Source organism: Vitis vinifera, chromosome 7, assembly GCF_030704535.1.
Source record: "Vitis vinifera cultivar Pinot Noir 40024 chromosome 7, ASM3070453v1".
NCBI lineage: Eukaryota > Viridiplantae > Streptophyta > Magnoliopsida > Vitales > Vitaceae > Vitis > Vitis vinifera.
In genome coordinates this window covers 18,627,542-18,643,779 of record NC_081811.1, presented here as the reverse complement: position 1 = coordinate 18,643,779, position 16,238 = coordinate 18,627,542, and the positions used below count along the sequence as shown (strand labels likewise).

The following is a 16,238-nucleotide window of genomic DNA, read 5'->3' as shown; positions in this document are numbered from 1 at the left end:
TCAGTTCATTAGTGTGTGTTGATAACTTCATGAACAAGTCTGTTTTGGGAATCTAACCATTGTCCATGGGAATTGAGAAATATTTTTTGTGATTTAAGTCTTAAGACTATGAAATGTCCACCTTATTAACAATCCAATATGCACTCCCTACCATGAAAGAATCCAAATCAGAAAAATTCATAATTCATCCGTTATCATGAATCATGGTATGATTGAAAAAGATCTACATATCAATGGTCTATGAGTACAAAAACTAAAACAAATAGAAGAACAGGAGAAAACCCAGGTAAATGAATGGTTATATAAGCATTTGTAAAGCTCATTCTAGTCATTGCTGATCCAATGAATGAGACGCTGATCGCTTTTTTGATATGCTCTGTGCTCCACTGTTGTAGAGATTAAGGGTCATACTGGAAGTCCCTTCATTAGCTTGCCATCTCTCCAAGGCTTGAGGAAGGCTCAAGTTGAAGTCATCAATGCCAAAGTTATCATTTTCTTCATCATCAGCTGAAGGTTTCCATTCGTCTAAAAGGTGCGATAAAACATTAACTGCATGGCTCATGTCTGGTCTCTGGTGTGGCTCACGAGCTGTGCAGTGTCCTGCTAGTTCTGCTACTTCGCAGATGCTTCTAAAGGTTTCTTCATCAGGGTGTAGGGAGGGATCCAAGGCATCTCTGATGTTGTCTGGGTTAGGGAGGACTCTCCGGAACCAACTAACCAGATGTGACTTCTCCTCTGGCAAGGCTTCATCTAGTGACTTTCTACCCGTGATCATCTCCATCAAGACCACCCCAAATGCAAAAACATCCACCTTTATCGTCACTCTTCCCGTAGCTGCAATGAATACAAAGATTTAGAGCTTCTTCCTCGCAAATTATTAACAATTATGCAAGACCCAACTTAATGAGAAGTGACAATGGAATAAAAAGGTGTGATACCTCAAATTGGAGTTTAGCAATTCAGTTTGAAGGAAGAAACCTTTCCATAAGATCACCATAAGTAGCTGGTTATGGAGTCTAATTAAGCAAATATGAAGTTTTACTTACCAGCATATTCAGGTGCAAGGTATCCAAATGTCCCAGCCAACCGTGTCTCGACCGAGTACTTCCCATCAGGCGCATTCTTAACCAAACCAAAATCAGAAACCTTGGCTCTCATGTCAGTTCCAAGAAGGATATTAGATGGTTTCAAATCGCGGTGAATAAAACTCTGCTGTGCCAAGCTGTGCAAATATTCCATCCCTTTGGCCACGTCCAACGCAATTGTAATCCTTTGCTTCCAAGTAAGAGGAGAGAACCCGGTCTCATTGTATTCAAACAAGTGCTGCCCTAAAGTCCCTTGCGGCATATACTCATAGACCAGCAGCCTCTCATTGCCATTGATGCAAAAACCAAGTAGTGCAACTAAATGCCTGTGCCTAACTTTTGTGAGAACCCCGATTTCCGCCTGAAACTCGCTCAGCCCCTTTGTGCCCACAATGGCAGATTCCATCCTTTTCACCGCTATTTGTGTCCCATCGTGGAGTTCCCCTCTGTAGACAACCCCAAATCCTCCCTTACCCAAGATGTTGGCTTCATCGAAATTGTTTGTCACTTGCCGTAGAACCTCTATTGGAATAGCAACATTGCCACCATCATAAACATGCATATCGCCGCTAGAACTGCTTTGATTGTCCGAATCAGATCCACTTGTACCATTGCCATTCGCTTTACCCGTTATCAAACTCCTTACACTTCCCTTCCCCTTCAGCGATCTTTTCGACATTACTAATTTCCTATGGCGTCTTTTGGCATACAGACCATAAATTACTAATGACACAATGCCCATGAAAACAGCGGAACCAACAATAACACTAACAAGGAACCCCGGAGAGGAAGAAGAGCTTGTGGCTTTGGATGGGGTTGTAGTTGGTGTAGAATCTGAATTAGAAGCAGGACTTCCTGATCCCGACGCCCCTCCGTCACCTGCAGAGGTTGAATTGGTGCCAAGAAGGTTATTACCTTGGGCTTTGACAGAAACTGCTGATGGAAAATGTGGTAAACTCCCAGAAAGGTTATTATTGGAGATGTCCAAAATGCGAAGCTCTTTAAGGCTTGTCAAGCTAGCTGGCAATGTACCACTGAGGTCATTGTCATTTAAAAGCAAATTCCTCAGTGAGGTAAGATTGGCAAAGGCAGGTGAAATCGACCCACTCCACTCTTGCTTCCCAAAATTAACTATAGTCACATTTTTTCCTTGCGCATCACATGAAATAAAACTCCATCCCTTACAAGCATCATTTCCTTCCCAAGATTGAGCCAATATCATCGGGTATCCCAAGGCTTTGGCCACCTCAAGCAGTGCAGTGACCTGAGGATCGCATGGACCTGGTTGTGGGTTACAAAAGTTGTTGGTCGATCCTAATGTAACCTCCACGGTTTTGGAAAAATTAGGATATGGCCCTTGCAACTTATTGTTCTGCAAAGATATATTAACGAGCCTAGGATGGGAAAATAATGAAGGAAGAAGAACACCCGTGAGCTGATTATCGCGAAGTTGTAGATCAAAAATGGCACTGCTGTTGGAAAGATCAGGGATGGGACCCGAAAAGGCGTTAGCATGGAGCCAAGCCTGTGACAGCTGCACCATTGCTCCAAGCACATCGAGCCTGCCCGAAAGCCCTACTTTTTGATTATTGAGCCACAAGTTCTGGATCCCAGAGCCACCAAACGAAGGCGGCAGAGGGCCGGTAAGATTGTTGTAAGAAAGCCTCACGGATTGTAAATTGGGGAATGATCCAAATATGTCTGGAATTGTACCAAAAATATTAGCATTGCTTGCCAACAAGGAGGCCAGGCTTGTGGACTCAGAAAGATGTTCTGGGATTCTCCAGGGCTGCAGGCTAGGGTTCACGCTGATGCTAAACGTTTGTAAGCTGTTGAGGCCTAGGAGGAACTCAGGCGGAACGGAAGAGAAGTTGTTGTTATCGAGAAAGACGCTCTGGAGAGACGTGAGGTTTGAGAGAGATGGTAGGGGGCCCGAGAGCTGATTCTTTTGGAGAGACAGTGCCTGCAGCTGGGGAAGCTGATTTATGTCAGAAGGCAACATGCCCGAAAGCGACCTGGAAGCAAGATTGATGGAGATGACTTGGCCGATGGCGTCGCACTTGACTCCGGACCATTTGCAGTGGTTGGTGCCGGACCAGCCAGACGGGGTTGGGGAGAGGGCAGCGGCCAGCTTGGTCATGAAGGCGGCTTCATCTGCGGTGGTGGTGTTGGCCGAGAGAGAAAGACAGAGGTAAGTGAAAGTGAGGAGGAGCATGGGTGTGGACGAATCCTCCATTGGCGTTTCTCTATCTCTCTCACTGGGGGAGAGAGAATGAGGGAGAGAGAAAGTGGTTCTAATTTGAGGTTGGAGAGGAAGAAGCGGAAGGCAGGACCGTTTCAGGGAAGTTAGCTCTGCGCAGTTATGAATTAAACGCAGTGCTTTAATCTACAACTGTCTTCTATTCTCTTGGGTTCTTTGCATTTTTGTTTGTTTATTTATTCATTCCTAACCTAGAAAACATCTACTAGATTCGAGATATTGCATATTTATTCGGTGTATTTACTTTTTTTTTTTTTTTTTTTGTCTTTTTCCTTTTCCATCACATTGAAGTTTCTTTCCATGTATATAAGTACTAAGTGTTTAAATAATTTTTTATTTCAAAAATGGTCTTTATCATTTATATCATGTATGTTTATATCAGTGATTAATTCGGATAATATTTCTAGGGAGAATTGTATAGTTGGGCTCAAAAATTAACATTTGGTCCATATATCATGTATATTTAAGCCCAAGACCCTAATAAAGTATGAAAATTAAGATGAAAGATATTGTATTTCATTAATCCCTAAAATACTCTTAATCTTTACATGGGCTGAGCATGAATTTCAATTTTTTTATGCTTTTTTTTTCCTTTTTCTATTCCTTATTACTCATTTCTAACTTTTCTTTTTCTTTTTCTTCCAATCTATAATTCTATTTTATGTCAAATAAAAAACAATAATGTTTTTTTGTTTTTCATTTTTAAAGATATTGAATCTTTTTGCTCTTATTATAAGCAATGATAATTTTTTTGGGATTTTTCATCTAAATATTTTTTATCTTTTTGTATTTATCTTTTAGTTTAATTTTTATTTTTATTTTAAATTTATATTACCCTTTCATTTATATTTTTCTCTTATTTTTAATTATTTTTTATATTTTCTACATTAACCATATTTTTTAAAAAAAATTAAAAATTGACTATCACTTCACTTTATTTTATATATATATATATATATATATATATATATATCCTTTTAGCTTTTTAATTTTTAATGTTTTTATTTTAAAATTTTTAAAAAGATAAATTTATTAAAAAAAATAACTAAAATATGAAGTTCTAATATTATATTAATAATTTTTCTTATCTAGATAGACTACTGCAAAGTATTCTGACTCACAACAAGAAAATTGTCAATACAATTTTTTAGTTAAACTTTAGAAATTAAATTTAAATAAAATATATTAAATATAATTTTATCTAAAATTTATTGAAAGTGGTATTTAATTTTTTTTATTAACTTTCAAACTTATTTAATTTTTTACTTGAAAGGTAATAGAACATGTTTACAAAAAAAAAAAAATTATTTTTCATTTTTTAAATAAATTAGTATAAATATATTAAAAGAATTAAAGATAATCCTAGTAAAAAATTTGATAAATATGATTATAATTTTAAATATAGATTCATTTGGATAAAATTTCACAAAAAAAAAAAAAATTAGTGGAAAGAAAGAACATTGTTAAAACTACAAAAACAAAATATGCAATTAAAAATTTTTTATGATGAAATTTAAAAATAAAATTCGAAACAATTCTTGAATGAGAGAATTTGAGTGGGGAAAAAATCTTTGAGTGGCAAAAAATGGGAAAGTTTTTCAAAATCACTTGAAATCCTTAACAAAAAGTAGTCTTATACACCCTTATACAATTAGTAAATTTATCTTGTACAGTTAATATAATACTCTTGTACAATAACTCAAATTTCAAACATCATCTCATGAATATCTGACAATAGGTCAATTAACCATGTTTGCATTGGTTTGGTTTTAAAGAAGAAGAAAAATTGTTGTATAATTTTATTTTACAATCATCATAAGTGAAGTACCTATTCAAATGACCATATACAAGTTAGATAAAGTGCATGAGATGAATGTATGTTTAACTAATGTGTGTAAGGAATGTCATTTATCCTCAGTTATGGGAAATAAACAAACAAGTCTTTCATAATCACTTAAAATTTTTCACAAATAATAGTCTTGTACACCCTTGTACAGTTACTATATTTGTCATGTACACTTAGTGTAAATACCTTGTACAGTGACTCAAATTCCATATACCCCCTACTCAATGTGTAACCATAGGTAGGTTAACCATGTTTTCATTCATTTGTTTTAAAAAATAGTGGAAGATGAAAAAACAAAATTTTCTCTCAAACATCATTAATAGAATAAGTGTTCGAATTATCATATGCGAGTTAAATAAAGTGCATAAGATAAATGTGTAATAGAGGAATGTGTACCTTAAGAGTGTGCAATCCTTAAATGACAAGACAAAAAAAAAAAAAAGTTGTCCAAAATTGATCAAAATCTTTCACAAATGATAGCCTTATATACCCCTTGTATAGTTCGAACATTTGTTTTGTACAGTTAGAACATTTGTTTTGTCCAATTGAACATTTATTTTGTACAGTTAGTATAACACCCTTGTACAATTATGCAAATTTCATTCATATGCATACATTATATGCCACATATGATGTGTGAACCATGTTTCCAATGGTTTGATTTAAAAAATGATATAAAACATAAAAACAAAATTTTTCTCTAAACATCATTATTAAGGTAAATATTTGAATTGTTATATGTGAGTTAAATAAAGTACATGAAATAAAAGAATTTGTAGTAGGAGAACGTATAATCCTTAGATGACAAGACAAAAAAAAAAAAAGTTATTCAAAATGTACAGTTTTGTACACCACTTGTACAATTAGTGTAATAACCTTGTATAATGATATAAATTTCATATATATGTATAAATTATATCCACATGAGTGTGTAAACTATGTTCCTAATAGTTTGACATTTAAAATAATTGAAACAAATAAAATGTTATTTTATTTTATTTTCAATGCAAAATGTAATTAAAAATAAAACAAAAATTACTTAAAAACTATTATTTAAGTCAAGTTTATTTATTTATTTCCTTTTATTTTTGAAAATAAAGAAAAAAGAATTAAAAAATTTATTTAACTGTAGCAAATATGAACATAAGATCAATTAAAAAATACCAAATTTATTTATTTATTTCATTTTATTTTTGGAATTAAAGAAAAAAATAAAAAATTTATTTGACCATAAAAAATATTGATATAAGATATATTAAAAAAAGAAATAACCCCAAATTTATTTACTTATTTTATTTTATTTATTTAAATTAGAAAGTAATTTATTTTAATAGATTAAAATGTGCACAATTGATTTGTTACTTTGTTAATTATGGATATATTAAAATTTTCTATTAGAAAAAAAAATAAATAAAGAAAATAAATTAAAAAAGTAATAAATATATACAATTTAGTTATTTAATTATTTTTCATGTAAAAGATAGTCCCACAAAAAACGCATAATCAATCAATTTCTTTGTTTAATTGTAAACATACTATTTTTTTTATTAAAATAACTAATGGAAAAAATAAAAATGGATAATCAATGAATGAAATTTAATTCTTTTTATTATTTTCATATAAAAAATAGTACTAAACAAGGTTTTCAATTTTTATTTTTAAAAATAGTTTTCATTTTTTAATTAAATGTTTTTTCAAAAAGAAAATATAAAAAATATAAATCATATTACCAATTTTTTAGAAAGTATTTTTTAAAATAGTTTTTGAACATAATTTTTCTTTATTTATGATTTAAAATAGAAAATAATGATGATTTTCAATTATTTATAAAAAAATATTTAAAAACAATGAAAAATCCAAATTGTTAAAATAAAATTATTATGGTTGCATGAATAATGGTGCAATAAAGACAAAAAAAGGTCATTGGATATTTTAGTCCATCACTATTTTATATCTTTAAAAGGTAATATATAAAAATTTGAAAGATATATTGGTCTTTTAACATTTTATATCATTTTCATCAATTATGGAAGTTATATGGACCAAATGTTAATTTTTGAGCCTAGTTGGCCCAAAAACACAATTCTCCCATATTTCTATACAACCTATAAATTATCCAAGAAAAATTATCATTTAAAAAAAATATAGTTGATTGAGATTATCTTTTAAAAACTTAATTTAGATGATGTTTCTTTTTTAAAAAAATTATCATTATTTTTTTAAATAAAAAAACTTGATTTAGATAAAGATTTTCTTTTAAAAACTTATCATAATTTTATTTTTCATTCTTGATTTATTCTATGAAAGATATTTAAAATTAAAATCAAATAAATACAAAAAAATTGTTTGAATTAATTTTTTTTTTAATCCAAATTTTAAACAAAAATTGTTCTTTAATGTGAATTCAATTTATATGATAATAATACTATATTGAATTCAAAACTTGTCAAAATTTCATTTTTAAATTAATTTTGATCTCAATTTTATCTTTAAATTTAAATATCGATTACATATGATATTTTTTTGGTTTACTTACATATTTTAATTCTTAATTTTTTTATTATTTTGTAAATTGTTTTATTCTTATTATTATATTTTACTTTTTTTTTTCTTTTTCTTCATTTCTTCTTTCTCTTTTCTTTTTTCTTTTTTTTTTCTTTTTTTGTCTCTCTCCTCTCTCTTTCCCACCTACCCCCATTCCCCCACTCATGGAGACAACCCCCTCTCATCTCTTCCCCCTTTTTTTCTTTTTTTCTTTTCCCCTTTGTTTTCCCATTTTTTTTCTCCATTTTTCCTCCCCCAACACCCACAAACAGCCAAGAACCCATTTTCTCCCTTTCTACTTCTTTTCCACTTCTTTTTCCCACAAACTCTACGACACACTCCCCATCTTTTTTTCCCCATTTTCTCATATTTTCTTCCTTCCTTTTTCTTCTCTCATTCTTCTTCCATTTTCCTTCCTTCTCACTGCCACTCACCGAAGCACCTCACAGAGACACAACCTTCTCTCCCTCCCTTCTTCCCCCATTTTTTTCCTTCCATTTCTTCACTGTTTAGCTCCTCTTCCTTTCATTTTTGTTTCCTAAAAATCTCACCCCTCACCGCCGGCAAGACCACCGGCCAGTTGTCGTCAACGACCCCTTCCTCTTTTCTCTCATTCCCTCACTTTCCCATCACACCCATTTTCCATCATCATCATCATCATCATCATTATTATTATTATTATTATTATTTATTATTTATTTTTCTTGATTTGATTTTAATAGTAATTATTGTTTGTGAAATTTGAATTATTAAATTAATATGAAATTTAAGTTTTGTTAATTAATATGAAATTTGGGTTAGATTAGTTAATAATTTATATAGTTGTACTCATTTGAATTATTTAATTTGGATATGATATAATATTATGGTATATTTTGGATATCGGTTTACATATTAAATTGGGTTGATTTTGGTTGTGGATTTAAGTTTTTATATAAAATTAGGCTTGAATTATGGGATTAAGTTTAAGTCTAATCAAATTTATTTTAATTTATCATGTTTTAGGTTTGATTAATTGAGTTTATATTTTAACTATTAATTTGAAAATTTTGGATTAGAGCCTATGATATGTAAGATATTTTTGTTGGGTTATATTCGCTAATATGAGTTCATCTTGATTAACGAAATTTGTTGGACTAATTTGAAATTTCAATTTGGGTTTGAATATCTATTATGAATTTTACACATTTCTAGATATTTACATTTGGGCTATTTTTGTTTTCGCATGAACCCATTTTGCAATTCTGTTGACTGAGTATGAATTTATAACACGTGGAGTATGGAATTTCATGAAAAAAAGTGATACTCGAAAAGCTATAGGAAGACATTGAGATGGTCGTAAGCTTACTTGTGTACACGTTTTATTACACACTATTATTTGGTTTTATTTTTATTGGTTTTATTGAGTGTGTACAAAATTTGAACAAATCAGAAATTTTGTTTAAATAAAATGAATAATTCAGTAAATATGTTTTAATAAAATAATAATTTTAAAATATTATTCTTAATAAAAGAAATGTTTTATTAATAAAAATTTAGAAAAATGCTTTTAGAAAAATCCCAAAAAAAAATGTTTTTAATACAATTTGAAAATTTATTTTTAATAATAATTGTCCAAAAATTTCTTTGTTAAATAAAAATCGTCTTTTTGTAAATAAAGTTGTCCCAAAAATTAATTTTTAATAAAATAGTCCAAAATATATTTTTTTCCTTAATTAAAATGGGACTAAAAGTAATTTTTAGAAATAGGGGATTTATTTATTTTTTTCTTTTGAATTAAGAACTCTTTTGCAAATAAAGTTATGTTTTTTTTTTTTAATAATTTGTATAAACCACTTTTTCAAATGAAGATGAATCAAAATACTTTTGTAAATAAAATTGTAAGGTCAAATTGAAATTGGCCACTAAAATTTTATAATAAATTCTTTTAATACAATAAGTGTAAATAACTTTTTTGAAAATTAAATACAAATAAAATTGAGAAAATAGATTGACTTTTTTTTGTAAACAAATAAATTGAAATCATTAATTTAAAATTATTTTTAATAAAATCCTTTGAAGTTTCTTGAAAACTAATTGTATATCCTCATTTTTTAGTCTAAGTTTTTTTTGTTATTTTTGGAGCACATGTTTACCACGTTTGAGGAGGTATTTTTTGGTAGCACGTGTATGGGAGATAGTGGGCCGGAGAAAAGACATTTTCTTAAGGCAATGAGCGAATGACACGTGGTGGAGAATATTCGAGAGACCGTTTTGAAGATTGTGAAGAGAGCTACATGCCGTTAAGGGGGAGAAAAAGTTGTGACATCTGAAGAAGTGAGGGAGAGCAAAGAGGAAAGAGCATAATGAGAAGTGAGGTTAGGAGAGTGAAAAAAAAATGTTGAGTTGAGCATGAGACAACTGAGAAGAATGGTTGAGAAACCATGGGAGAACTATAAGAAAGATGGGTGAACGAGATTGTGGGGGTGGGAGAGTAAATAGGAGATTTAGAGTAAGTTGAGAGAGCCATTCGAGAAAGAGAGCCAGCATAAAATGGGGAGATCTTGTTGATCCGTGGGAAGGAAAGCAGAGCTTGAAGCCAAGCAACTCCTTGCTTGAGGGGAGCTTTCAAGGTATGACTATTGTGAGCTTCTTATCTCTCATTTCCACATTGATTTACTCTCATTTTCAGTTGTTTTTTTGGGCATTGATTTATTGATTGGTGTGGACATCAGGGGCCACTCGTTTGCTTTGTTGAATCTACTCTTTATATGCATGCTCTGTTTTGGTTTTATTTTGGTGTTTTTGATTTCTCTTGTAAATATCTGATGTTTTGCTCCTTCCGTAAACTTGATGTATCAAAATCATACTCTTGTTTCCTTTGGATTCCACCTACTCCTAGCTCTTTGACGGTCCATGACATAAAGCTAAGTTCATCCTCCGTTTTTACGTTTTTATTCTTCTCTATTTATTGCTCTGTTCTTGTTGATGGTGGAGTGATATTGCCAATGGCCAAGTTGTTGGGATTGGAGGAGTGTGGTTATGCAGGGAAATGAACTTAATGGAGTATTTACTTGTGCTCCAATTGATTGGTTCAAAAATGTTGGCCACGGGACTGCATTGGAGTCTTGGTATTTGGGATCACTTTGCCATCTGAGTTCAATAAGCTAAATAGTGGCAATAAACATCTCAGTTTTGAAGTGTCATGTCAGAAGCCAATAAGTTTGGCAAACAATGGGTCACTTCTCTGATACTCCAGACCTATCTCCGATTTTTTCTCCCAATTTACGTGGTGGATGTCTTCTTCTCCCGAGTTCGATCGATGAATGATTGGTTTCACTGAGAGAAATGGGTAAAAAGAAATTGGGAATTTTTTTTTAAGGGATGGCTTCAGTGGGTGTAGCACCTACCTCTGGTTTGAGAGAACCTAGTGGCCACAATGCTGGTGTTGATAGGTTGCCAGAAGAGATGAATGACATGAAAATTAGGGATAACAAGAAGCAACAGTTATTGACGACAATGGAACAGAGATAGGTTATATAATTGTGACGACTATTGGTGGTATGGCAGGTGTTGTGGCACAAACTACTATTTATCCATTAGATCTTATGAAGACTCGGTTACAGACATATACTTGTGGAGGTGGAAAGGTTCCTAATTTGAAAACATTGGGTCTTCACTAGAATAATGGGATTGGTCTATTAGGGACTTATCCTATTAATGCATCTCAACATTTTGGATCCTACCTCGTATGCATGAAACGTTATTTTGCATGGCCATCTTTAGCACACGCCCAGGTGGAAAGACTTGTCTTGTACAATGAACATAGGCCAAGGAGGCCTCCATTGGACTTGTCTTCATTGCTTCTCTGTGGGAGGATAGTTTGCTTTGGCATGCCATTGGTGCCTACTGCCAACAGTTGGTTCCATCACCATACCAATATTTCCATCTTTCAATACCCTGAAAACCCACTTCTCTCACTACCTTTTCCCTTCATCCCACCTTCAAACTCATTTTTTCACTATTCCCTCTATTTAAACTTCTTTCCATTCTTTCCCATGAGCACGCGGACCACATACACAGCCACTTCGATGCACACATGTCCTGTTTCTGTTTATTCCTAATCATATCATCTTTAATATTTGGCAGCCCCCACATTATGATAAGAGTTCAAGTTCTATAATCGTCACACCGTTTGCCAATCAACCATCTCATCCTGGACACATATACACATGGGTTCTACTGGCATGGCCACCTACAATGTGTGAAAGCAACACTAGAGAGCCGAAAATGCAAGTAAAATGTTGAATGACGAGGATAGGAAGGCCTGGGTGTTGGGACGTCATTTGTTTTTATCCGCGGAGTATATTTGGCTCTGTGCCAGTCAGGGGTATCACAGAGTGGCCTCCCTAGGATTCGAACTCGGGACCTTAACCTAGACAGTTGCCCTCCTGGTACCATCTGGCCCAGATAGTACCAGGAGGACAAACCAAAAGACCTTAAGGTCTTGAGTTCGAATCCTGGAGAGGCCACTTTGTGGGGAAACGTGTGCACCTAGTGCCGAACATCCCATAGAGCCAAATATACTCAAAACAAATGACGTCCCAACACTGGGTAGTGTGCAAAGAAGCTCTGTTAGTGTTTAAACTCAGTGTCTGGAGTAATACAAGATTCAAAAGTTCTAATCCTTCATTCATTTCAGTCAATTCAGCTTATGTTGATTTTGGAAGAAAAGACGGAGTTACCTTCAATTGAAAGGAGCAAAAATAGCAACCAAAGTTAAAGTTGAAGATGCAACTAGATATATGTTTGATACTCACACACCTAAGCCTTCATTTCAATTTGGATCATGATGATGCTCTACAACTTAGGGAGGAATTATCATGCAGTCCCACTTGGGCACTCTGTGAACCCTAAATTTTGTGAATATTGCAAACGAGGCCTCGGTCCTCTCGTATTTTAAGGGTCCAAAGGACTTCATATCTCTGTGGTGTCCTTCAACCAATTGGGGTTATTATACGGAATGGCATCTGTATCAAGTTAACCGCAATTCCGTTACACTCAACCACCATCCAAGGTGTTCCATTTAAGGAACTTGCCATGGGAGTGCACAGGGGAAGAATTGATTGAGATGGGAAAGCCATTTGGTAAAGTTGTCAACACAAAATGCAATGTTGGTGCAAACAGGAATCAAACTTTTATTGAATTTGCAGGTTTGAATCAAACTATTGCAATGATATCATATTATGCTTCATCTTCAAAGCCAACTCAAGTACAGGGGAAAAACCGTCTACTTACAATATTCCAACTAGTAAGGAATAGTAAACAACAAAACATCAGCTGATGTTGCTGGAAATGTACTATTGGTGACAATCGAGGGTGCCGACGCACACCTTGTCAACATAAACGTTTTACACTTGGTGTTTTCTGCTTTTGGATTTGTGCATAAGATCACTATCTTTGAGAGGACAGTCAGATTCCAGGCTTTGATGCAATTTTCAGATTCAGAAACTGCCTCTACTGCAAAAAAAATAAAAATGTCTTTGATGGAATGAGCATCCCGAGGTACCTACTTCCTGAGCATTTAAGACCATGCACTCTTCGGATTACATTTTCTGCACACATATATCTAAGTGTGATACCTACTTGCAACCACCGAAAGTCGAAAGATCTCTTAACATTTATGTGAAGAGACTAAAGAATTTGAATAAAGTTAGATTGATTCATGCAGAATCTATTTGGACTAAACCTCACTCCAAGAAGATCAAGGTCAAGCTAAGGGCTCAAAAGAAAGCTAAACAGCAACAGCAGGAAGCTACTGATACAAAGAGAAAGAGAAAGAAGGAAGACATGTAAGAAATTTTATATGCTATATTCGATTCCAATGTACTTGCAACATGAATCAAAACCGAAAAGACTAAGAATAGTCTACTTACCTCCAGCCATTGTAGTTGGTTTCAAAAACCCAGATTTCCAAACTCTGATCTCTCCTTTTTTAGATGGTGTTTTTCTAAAGATAATAACAGAGCAAATTCGGGACCATTTTCTGAAAAACTTTATAACAGTGGCTTCCATCAAACCACGTTGCCTCTTGCCACCATGTTGAGCAGTTGGTGGAATGTGCTCCTTAATCGCAGCGGAAGTGAGATGGTGGAGGACGTGGTCAAAGTGTTGGACCATATCATGAAGTGAGAACGTGTGAACGTGTATACAGCTTACATTCTCCCACTTGGTCCACACCTTTAACCTAATGTCCTAATTTAGTCCATCAATTGTCCCATTAAGTAACAAATACATGAATCATGGCGATAAGTCCTCTATTTAACGAGTGTTACCTTCCATGTATTATAATGTACTCATTTATTAACATTATACTTTATGTGGCAATATTACTTAATGAATAAACCCTATGTTCATTCTTGGTCCAATGAAGTTGAATTTTCTCAAAATTAAATAAAAAGTGCGCATTAATATGAGAAAACATCATAATAAGAGTTTGTACAATAGAAACTACATAAGGGAACTAAGTCCCATGTTCACTACATGATCCTTGAATTTCAATGGTGGCATGCCCTTAGTCAAAGGATCAGCGATCATCAATTCAGTGCTAATGTGCTCAATAACCACTTTCTTTTCTTTAACACGTTCTCTTATGGCTAAATACTTAATGTTGATGTGTTTGCTTCGACTTCCACTTTTATTGTTCTTCGCCATAAAGACTGCAGCTAAATTGTCGCAATATATACTCAATGGCCTAGATATTGAATCCATAACTCTAAGCCCGGAAATGAAACTCTTAAGCCATACACCATGTGAAGTAGCCTCAAAACAAGATATGAACTCAGCTTCCATAGTAGAAGTAGTAGTCATGGTCTGCTTAACGCTCCTCCAAGATATAGCTCCACCGGCCAATATAAAAATGTATCCAAATGTTGATTTACGTGAATCAACACAGCCAGCAAAGTCTGAATCTGAGTAGCCAACTACCTCTAAATTGCTTGTTCGTCTGTACATAAGCTTGTAATCTTTGGTTCCTTGAAGATATCTCATCACTTTCTTTGCAGCTTTCCAGTGGTCTATACCTGGGTTACTCTGATATCATCCTAACATTCCAACAGCAAATGCAATGTCAGGCCTTGTGCAGACCTGAGCATACATCAAACTTCCGACTGCAGAAGCATATGGAATGTTCTTCATTTGTTTCCTCTCAAGATCGTTTTTCGGGCATTGGTCCAGATTGAACCTATCACCCTTCACTATAGGAGAAACACTAGGTGAACAATTCTTCATCTGAAATCTCTCTAAAACTTTATTGATATAGGTTTCTTGAGACAAACCTAAGATACCTTTAAATCTGTCTCTATGGATCTTAATGCCAATGACATAAGATGCCTCGCCCATATCCTTCATGTCGAAATTTTTAGAGAGGAATTGTTTTACCTCATGAAGTAAACCCTTATCATTGGTTGCAAGTAAGATGTCATCCACGTATAAAACAAGAAAACAAACTTTACTCCCACTAACCTTAAGGTATATGCATTGATCCATAACATTTTCAACAAAACCGAATGAAGAAATTATGTTATGGAATTTTAAATACCATTGGCGGGATGCTTGCTTCAAACCGTATATGGATTTCTTAAGCTTACAAACCAATTGCTCACCATCACTAGAGGGGAATCCTTCAGGTTGTTTCATGTAAACCTCCTCCTCTAGCTCTCCATTAAGAAATGCTGTTTTCACATCCATTTGTTGCAATTCTAAATCAAAGTGGGCTACTAATGCCAATATAATGGGCAAGGAATCTTTCTTAGATACAGGAGAAAAGGTTTCCGTGTAATCGATTCCTTTTTTCTGAGTGAACCCCTTTGCAACAAGTCTGGCCTTGTATCTTTCAATGTTGCCTAATGAGTCTTTCTTTGTCTTAAAAACCCATTTACAACCAATGGTTTTTACACCATTAGGCAACTCAACAAGGTCCCAAACATCATTGCACTTCATGGAACTCATCTCATCCTTCATGGCATTGTACCACAATTCTGATTCTTTGCAACTCGTGGCTTGTGAAAAAGATTCGGGATCATTTTCGGCTCCTATATTGTAGTCACATTCCTATAGATACACTACATAATCATTAGGAATTGCTGATCTCTTAGTTCGAGTAGACCTTCTTAAGGTTGCACCAATATCTTCTAATGAAGTATGAGGTTCAACTTGTTGTCCAGAAGTATCAGGAAACTCCTGATCAACTTGATCTACTGGAATGTTGTCAATAACTTGTGGAACTTCAACAACTGGTTGAACTTCAGTGATTGTTCGTTCTACATCCGATTGTACTTGAGGGGTGTTATGAACAATAAACAATCTATCACTTGAAGTGGAAGGTTGAGACTCTGTATGATCAATATCAGAAACTATGTTTCTAAATTGATCGCTCCCACTGACCAAGTCATATTCAAGAAATTTAGCATTTCTCGATTCCACAATCCTAGTGCTGTGAGATGGACAGTAAAATCTGTACCCC

At 33.8% G+C, this 16,238-nt stretch overlaps 1 protein-coding gene and 1 pseudogene across 1 annotated transcript; one reads left to right on the top strand and one right to left on the bottom strand.

Moving 5' to 3' along the window:
* Positions 1-229: 229 nt before the first annotated feature.
* LOC100253795 (receptor-like kinase TMK4) lies at positions 230-3,321 on the bottom strand. The gene is made up of 2 exons (XM_002268565.5): positions 1,047-3,321; positions 230-834 (listed from the first exon to the last, which is right to left on the bottom strand). Exons 1-2 carry the CDS (start codon positions 3,319-3,321, stop codon positions 329-331), a joined length of 2,781 nt encoding a protein of 926 aa, XP_002268601.3. The 3' UTR covers positions 230-328.
* A 7,777-nt stretch (positions 3,322-11,098) lies between these two features.
* Positions 11,099-13,906, top strand: LOC109122213 (polypyrimidine tract-binding protein homolog 2-like; annotated as a pseudogene).
* Positions 13,907-16,238: the final 2,332 nt, after the last annotated feature.

Coding starts and splice junctions, on each gene's coding strand:
- LOC100253795 (XM_002268565.5), bottom strand. CDS start 3,321: ATGGAGGATTCGTCCACACCCATGCTCCTCCTCACTTTCACTTACCTC. Junction 835..1,046: donor CCTTGCACCTGAATATGCTG/GTAAGTAAAACT, acceptor TATTCATTGCAG/CTACGGGAAGAGTGACGATA.